Source organism: Chrysochloris asiatica, unplaced genomic scaffold, assembly GCF_000296735.1.
Source record: "Chrysochloris asiatica unplaced genomic scaffold, ChrAsi1.0 scaffold00243, whole genome shotgun sequence".
In the NCBI taxonomy this organism is placed as follows: Eukaryota; Metazoa; Chordata; class Mammalia; order Afrosoricida; family Chrysochloridae; genus Chrysochloris; species Chrysochloris asiatica.
The window spans coordinates 1764803-1773370 of record NW_006408761.1 but is presented as its reverse complement, the minus strand read 5'-3'; the positions used below and the strand labels follow the sequence as shown (position 1 = coordinate 1773370).

The 8568-nt window shown below is 40.2% G+C and overlaps 1 protein-coding gene across 2 annotated transcripts in view; it reads left to right on the top strand.

Annotated features, from left to right (window-relative positions):
- DROSHA (drosha, ribonuclease type III) overlaps positions 1-8568 on the top strand; it is a 168350-nt gene that overhangs the window by 13734 nt on the left and 146048 nt on the right. Inside the window, exons 4-5 of one of the 2 annotated variants that reach the window (XM_006873499.1) lie at positions 7620-7727; positions 7953-8184. In XM_006873499.1, coding sequence (XP_006873561.1) covers positions 7620-7727; positions 7953-8184 — 340 coding nt within the window. The remainder of the gene's footprint in view (positions 1-7619; positions 7728-7952; positions 8185-8568) is intronic. The other variant, XM_006873500.1, reaches the window with a different exon arrangement.

The window sequence follows — 8568 nt, the reverse complement described above, 5'->3', positions numbered from 1 at the left end:
TCATCTTTCTCCCGCGGAGCAGCTGGTAGTTTCGAACTGCTGACCTTAAGGTTCGCAGCCCGATTCGTAACCACTACGCTACCAGAGCTCCTTAGAGTCTGTCTAAAAGGAAAGTCTAGCCTCTGTCCAAATGCTGAAGTAGCTAGTAACCTAAATAGCTTTGCCTTTAAAATGTGTTGATTATGCAGGAGGAAACTTTTGATGAGTTTCAAAAACCAGCAATAATATGGGCCTCTTTATCTGGCTACATAATTGTAAAGCTATACATAATAATTCGTGTTGTTTGAAAAACAGAAAAGCCTTGGGCGTTCACAACTATGTTTTTAAATTTATTTATTCCACAAAAAAAGAACAAAGCTACATTTGCACTTTATTTAGAAGAGTGACAGAGATTGTAAGTGAAAACGTATAAGGTGTGACCAGTTCAATATCCAGGTGTAGAATTCTTGCTCTCACATAATGGACTGTGTGGATGGTGCAGGACTGGCCAGTGTTTTGCTCTGTTGCACATAGGAGGGCTTTTACTCTGCACTGACTCTATGGCACCTACAACAACATAGAAAGAGTATTCCTTTCAAATCGTTCATAAGCTGAAATGGCGTAAAGCTAAGAAGCAATTACTCTTGATTTATAAGGGAAAGATTGTTGAGAGTTCCCAAACCTAAAAACCACCTATCAGATCATGCCAGGTAACAGATTAAGCCTTAATGGAGAATGGTCACACATGCAGTTCAGAGCCATGGCAGCTTGATAGTGAGATGCTGAGTGTAGTTCCAGGAGAAGGAGCTTGGTGGCGCCACATGCTGCTCGGTGTCACTGCCTCTAACTGTTCACTGCAAGACAAATGCTGACCACGCTAGCTCCACTTTCCCCCTTTTCTTCGTAAACGTGAAAATCCTCTCTGAGTTTCTTTTGGGTAGTAGACAGGCCCTAGTGTAGGTCTTTCATCAGTGTGAAGTGGTGGAAAGTGGACTTTTGAAAAGCAGGGGATATCTGTATGTATAAAATCAGAAGCCCTGTTGGTGTCTTGGTTAAGCTCTGAACTGCTATCGGGAAGTGAAAGGTTGGCAGCAGCTCCCCAAGAGAAAGGCGGGGGACCTGCTCCCGTAAATGTAAAGTCAAACGAAACCCACTGTAGGCGAGTGTATTCTGGCTCTTAGGGACCCTATAGGAGAACTGCTCCTTCCCTAGGAGTCAAGAGTGTAGTCTTTACAGAAGCAATTGCCACATCTTTCTCTCATGGAGTAGTTGGTGCTTCTAACCCCTGACTTTTGGATGAGCAGCCAAGCACTTAATCACTGTGCCACTAGGGCTCCTTCCATAGATTACATTCTAGAAAACTGTGTGCAAATTCTACTGTCATAAGGAGTTGTTATGTGTCAGAATTGACAGTAACTAACAACAACAACCAGCAACACATTTGTGATTATTACCTGAGTACTGGCTCGGAAACCCTGTACAGGGTCGCTATGAGTCGGAACCGACTCCACGGCACATAACCACCACCACCACTGGCTCTAGAGGAGCCCTGGTATGATGTTGCAGGATAATGCGCTGGACCTAACGACAGCTTGAATCACAAGGTCGGTGGTTCAAACTTACCAGCTGCTTCTAGGAAACTCTATACAGGGTGGCCATGAGACAGGACTGACTCAACAGCCCTTAACAACAACAGCATTATCTGTAGAAATTATTACAGTACAAGAAATGTGGAGAGAAGGGGTTAAAACATAAAGGAAATAAATGAGACAGAAATTTTAACTATAGCAATGTAAACAAATACTGGACTTGATTTTTTTTCTAGTCAAGGAAAGAAAAACTTTCCATTAGGTATGAGAAAGAGTGTACCATTACAAGCATGAAGCAGGTTTTGAAATGACAGACTTGTTAGTGTGGAATACTGACTTAAGAAATGCTTAAAACTTGGATTAGATGAGTTAACTTCTAGGAAAATACAACTTGCATGCTCTACATGAGAAGCAGAGCATTTTAATAGGCCAATAACCATGGAAGAAATTGAGAAAGTTGAAATTGGACTGCTTCTCCAAGAGTTTGAGAACACTGAAGAGGATGGAAGGGTAGTTTCTCAATCATTCAGTTAACAGCAGGAAAAATCAGACAAGTAAACCTAACCAAAGAAAAGAAAACTACAAAGCAATCCCCCCTAGGGATCTAGATAGAAGCATATGAATTAGAATGCTGGTTGGTGATGGTTTTCAGTAGAATGTTAAAGTAACTGTAATTCTTTTTGTCAAACTGTAGTGTTACCTCAATGGTTGCCTAATTAATTTAGGTTGTAATAATGGGCTCAAACACAACATTTAATTGTGAGGATGGCTTAGGACCAGGAAGTGTTTTGTTCTGTTGTGCATAGGGTTGCTATGAGTCAGAACCAACCTGATGTCATCTAACAACAACAGCATCCATTTATGAGTAAAAACATCAGTACAGTAGGAATACAAATAAATTTCTTGAGCATGATGGAGAACATTAGCTTATGAGGAACATGCCACACACTTTCTCGGAAGTAGCCATTTTTTAGCATTGAAACCTTACAGGCCTTAACATACAAGTTGGGAAAAAGACAAGGAGGCTGCATTGTCTGTCACTGTTGCCTGGCTGTCTTTTGTTTCAGCCATTGAGAGAGTGATGACTTTTGCGGATTCTTTTGTGTTTCAGGGATTGTACGGGTATGGGTAAGAGTGATGAATAAACAGATCCCCATTTTATGGGAAAAGTAAAGTGCTTTGATAGGGGGATGGCATGTTGTACTGGGAACACCCAGTGGTGCCAACTCAGTCTTGGATAGTCAGAGAAATTGTCATTTTACTGCTGTCTGGATTAGAGGAGTGTGGTGGGCCAGAGAGAACATGAAGGTGGCAGTGTGGGGAAATGCTTGAGAGGGTCAAGTATGGACATGAGGAAACTGGAAGATTTCTGTAGTAATCCACAAGAGAGATGATGTGGCCTTGCTTAGGGCAGTGATAGTGGTCAAGGAGAAAGTCATATTGGAGAGAAATTTGTGAGAAAGTCCACAGGACTGACTGGAAGCTGGTGTGAAGTGTGAGGAGAGAGGGAAGAGGCTTTGAGAGTGATCACCAGAGATCTAGTGTTTCCTATTGAGCCTGGGGGACGTCAAAAAAGAGGCAAGGGGTGAGCTGAGTTTTGGCCTTGCTGAGTTTGAGAATCTGTGAGACAACAAGTGGACTTGTGTGGTAGTCAATTGATATACAAGTGCAAAGTTTAGAAGAGCGATCCAAACAGGAAACACCAACACCATGGGTTAGATGAAACTTACTAGGAAGAGTTTGATCAGAGAGAGAGGAGGAGAGGAGACTGGAGTCTGTTGGTGACCTGCTTGAAGCTGATGGTTTCCGTTTGGAATGCTGGATGTCTCCGTGGTCTAGTGGTCTCTCCTTCATTGCCTGTAGCTTAGAGAGTAAAGTAAGACTTGGTTTCTATGAGTTCTAACCAATGCAATAGATGAGGAAATAAAAATGAGAGCTCTAGATATTGTAAAGGAGGGAAAGTTTATAAAAATATACCATATTTTTAAGAAGAATCCATTGGGAATGCAGAAGTTACTCTTTTAAGGTAAATACTCATAGCACAACTAAAAAAAAAATGTTTTTGAAATGCCCCTCTCATGGTGTTAAAAATAAAATACTAATTGTTGTTCACAACATAGAACCATGAACCATCCAAGACAGGTAAGGATGTCTTTTGTCTGTGTTACTTGATAACAGCAAATGGTTGAACATTTGGTGGGATTTTTAGAATATGCCCAAATGACTACGTCAAACACCGAAGTAGTGTTTAATTCCACTTGTCTTCTAACCTGATCTCCAGGGCAGTACCTTCCCTCCTCTGTAAGGATACTGAGAGCTGCCTCTAGGGTTCTTAAAAGGTTTCACTGTGAGAATGTTAATAAAGAGCTTTGCAGACGTCAGGTTCACACTAAGTTCCAAAAACTTCTGAAAGCTATGAGCTGTCACTATGGGCTGATGGTATTAACAGAAAACTCAAGAGGATCAGCTAAGAAACTATGAAAACTTGTTCATTAAAATAGTACAAACATACCAAAATTAATAACCTTCCTAAAGACCAACCAAACCCCAAACCCACGGCTATCCACTCAGTTCTGACTCAGCGACTTTATGGAGTGATTCCAAGATTGTAAATGTTTAATGCTCCCTTGGGCCTTCTGGTAAGTTTTAATCACTGAACTTGCAATTAGTAGCCCAGTGCCTAACTCACAATGCCACCAGAGCTGTTTTCCTAAATACCAGGAATAACTAATTAGAAAATGCAAAAGGGAAAAAGAGATTCACTATAGAAAATGTGAAATATCTTGAAATGTAACAAAAATCTATAGGACCAATGGGAAGACAACTAAAGCCGAGCTGATAGGCAAAGAAGGTGATGTACACAAATGGATGACATGCCATATTACTGCACTGGAAGACCATTTTGTAAAAAGAATGGCTCTCTTTAAAATAATCTATAAGCTTAAGGTAACGTTAGTTGAGGTACTGGTTTTAGAACTTCATAACCAGTCTTAAATTCCTCTTTGGAATAGAAGTTCACATAATCAATAAACATAGTAATGTAGGAATGGTATACTGGTTGTGGGGGTGATGTGCTGTGGAGTCGGTTCCGACTTATAGCGACCCTGCACAGGGTTTCCAAAGCTGCAGATCTTACGGGAGCAGAAAGGCTCATTTTTCTCCTGTGGAATGGGTGGTAATTTAGAACTGCCTACCTCGAGATTAGCAGCCCAACTTGTAACCACTACGCTACCAGAGCTACTATAGCGATAGTATAATATACTGTTTTTGTTAAGTGACACTTTAAGTTGATTCTGACCCATAGCAACCCTGTATAGGATTTCTGAGGAGCAACTGGTAAGCTTGAAATACCGACCTTGTGGTTCAAACCAATTTTGCACTATGGCATACAGCACATTAAGCCACAACGCCACACCAGGACTCCTAGTCCTATTAAAGTATTCTATAGATGCATAATGATTATGAGAATGGGACATAGGTATAAATAAATATTTCGATCAATGAAACAGACACTCAGAAACAGTCAAGTATATATAAATTTATATCTTCATAAAGTCATTTTTTTCAATTTAAGAGAAAATGATATGGGTAAAATTGGCACATATAGTGGAAAAACTCCGATTTTTGCTTCACACTTGGAGAGATATAGAAGAAAAAAAATTAATGTTAAAAGTAGCCATAGAGAGTGTAAAATACTCCTATAACCTCAGGATGGGAAAGGTTTTCCAAGCATAACATTAAGTCAGAAAAATGTACAGTTTAAAAAGTAGAGATATGACTTTGTAAAGTTTTATCTTGCAGTAAACAAACAGAATTAAAAAGAAAATAAAAAACTGCGGAGTTACAATATATATGACAGAACAATGGTGATTATTCTTGTCAACATAACCTACTCTTTCAATAAATAGTAAAAGACTACCACTTTTAATTAAAGCAGTATTTGAGATAGCCTGTGACTGAGATGTTCATTAAAGAAGTAAACTTTCCAATGTTTTCATTTCAGAAGTGATTAAAAGTAGCAAATGAAATTTAAATGAAATATTTTTCATCAGAATGACAAAGATTAAAAGCAACTATATTGACAAAGTGTATGGAAATGGGGATTCTCATACGGTTTTTGTTTTGTAGTCTAAATTGGCTCTACTTATCTGAAGGCAAGCCCTAAAAAAGTACATACCCTTTGTAATATATCTGACAAATGTGGAAAGATTCACACACATGCACAAGCAACAGGAGAAAAAAGTGGGAACAGCCAAAATGACCATCATTAGATTTGTTAAGTAAGTTATGGTCCTGTTCACATAAAAATAATATGGATCTATTGATAATGGTTCAGATAGAGATATGTTGAAATAGAAAGATGTTCTTGATGCATTACTGAATGAGAAGAACAGACTATAAAATAGAATTGTAAATCAAAAAAACAAAAAAACGAAATACAAAACCCACTGCCTTCAAGTTGATTCTGATTCACAGCAAACTTATTCCAAACTATAAATCCTTATGGGGCAGACAGCTTCGTCTTTCTTTCGTGGAGCGGTTGATGTGTTTGAACTGCTGATCTTGTGGTTAGCAGTCTAGTGCTTATCCTACAGTGCCTCCAAGGCTCTTTAAAAGAGGATTGTAGTGTTGCCTTTATTTTGGAAGGTATGTGTAGGCTACATTTGCCATATTTTAATGCAAATAGTGTACGCATTGTATGGTTTCTGCAAACTGTGGCAACCCCCTTGCATTAGTTTCCTTTGTTCACTATGTGTGCTATCTGTGAGTGCATGCTATTTGTGAAAAATATGGTATTTCTATTCAGATATCTCTAGGTTTTAACATAATTGTGAAACATAGGTGATATCTCAGGTGAAATGGGTGATTTTTGTTTAATTTTCTTCTGTCAGTTTTCTATAGTGAACATGCATACATTTTACTTTGAAATTCATCCTTTCTTCTGGTAACAAAATTAAAGATGCCACTGTAATATTTGGAGTCCATGTGTGGCACTGTAAGATAAACACTGGACTACTAACCATAGGAGCTCTGGTAGAGTAGTGGGTACAAGTCAGGCTGCTAACCTCAAGGTCAGCAATTCGAAACGACCAGCCGTTCTGCGTGAGAAAGATTAAGGCTTTCTGCTCCCGTAAAGATTTACAGCTTTGGAAACCCTGTGCAGGGTAGCTAGGAATCAGAATCGACTCCACGGCACATGACCACCACCACCACTAACCAAAGTCGGTGGTTCAAACCTGTTAGCTGCTCCTTGGAAACCCTATACAGGATCACTATGAGCCAGAACCGACTTGGTGACACTTAACAACAACAGTTGTAAACTTTAGAAGTGATATAAAAATAGAAATTGAAGTGTATAACGTATCTTTATAATCACTTTGCCCCATTGTGTATACCCCTACACACACTTTTCCTGTCATGAAATTAGAAATTAGTGATACAGTTAGTGAAGAGGAGTTAATTTGTGAGTTTTGTTCCTAATAAAACCTTTTGTAGATAGTGGTAACTTTGTTAGCAGACACAGGTATTTTCTTTAGCTGGATTCTCAGACTGTGCTGTTCTAACTAAAAATCCATTAGGCTTTTCCTCCCAGGTAGGGGCTTTGCAAATTTCAAGCCCCAGGAATTTTAGGAGATGACATCATTTTTCATATTTCATTATTAATTGAGTTAATTTTAATATTTGTAGAGATTTAAATTAGACATCATGTTGACTCACTAAGTCATAATGCCCATGTCTGGGATCTTAAAGCCTGAACCTGCTGGAGCTGTTTTGGAAGATCTCACCGGTTCCCTTTCACATTGTAGTCTTCAGGCTCCATTTATGCCTCGTTGACACTATGTTTTGTAAAAGATTTTTGTCTTTCTCCTGGCGAAGCAAGAGTTGTGAACGATAACGAACTAGTGTTTTTGTTGCTGACATGGTCTACATGTGGAGATTTCCAAATACCAGGGAGCTTCAAGAAGTTTGCGGGGAAAATTCCATATCTTTTCATTTTTCCCACAAGCTTTTTGAGATCCCCTCGTATTTCCAAGTATCTTTCTCTTTTAGGAGTTATGGTTTCCCAGTTGTTCCCGACCCTGGATGCACACCAGAATTACCTGGGGAGATTACTAAAAATACAGATTCTGGGGCCCCACCCCCGGAGACTGTGAATCAGTAAGTAAACCTGGGGTAGGGCCTGGGAATTTGTATTTCTAAGCAAGTAAACATCAGGTGATTTCTGATGCCACCAGACTGATGTTTGGGAATCACTAGCTTAACAAAAGTAGAGGTGGCGGTTTGGCACAGCATTTTGGGTGAAATAGGAATAGAGGTGGAATAGAATTGTTTTTATGATGGAAGAACATTTTTAATAAGCAACCTCCTTTGCCCGCTTTGAAGTCGGTCCCCAAGCAGGGAGAGGAAGAGAACTCGCTGGGAGGATGACAAAGACAGACGGAGTGACAACCAGAGCTCAGGCAAGGAGAAGAACTATGTGTGCATCAAGGAGAAGGGACCTGAGGAGACGGGGCCGGACACCAGTGAGGAGCAGGAAGAAGAGCTGCTTAAACCCGTGTGGATCCGATGCACCCATTCAGAACACTACTACTCCAGCGACCCCATGGATCAGGTGGTAGGTCTGAGTAGGAGCAAAGCTGTACACCACATGTTCTCAGCTTTGGCGCTTTGGGGCTATAGGATTCTTTGTTGTGTGTGTGTGTGTGTGAGGGGGGCTGTCCTGTGCATTGTAGGCTGTATAGCAGCATCCCTGGCCTCTGCCCACTAGATACCAGTAATACCCTCTCTCCCTAGCTGTTTCCAGACAGTGCCAAATGTCTGGACTCTGGGAGTAATCCACCCCGTTGAGCTTCATTGCTCTAGATCAGGGGTTGGAAACGCCCTGCATGAGAGCTATATGTGGCCCGCGAAATCATTTGGTCTGGCCCTGACAATGCAACCGTTGTTCCAGCCATCACGTTGTTGTTGTTAAGTGCTATCGAGTAGGTTCTGATTCTTA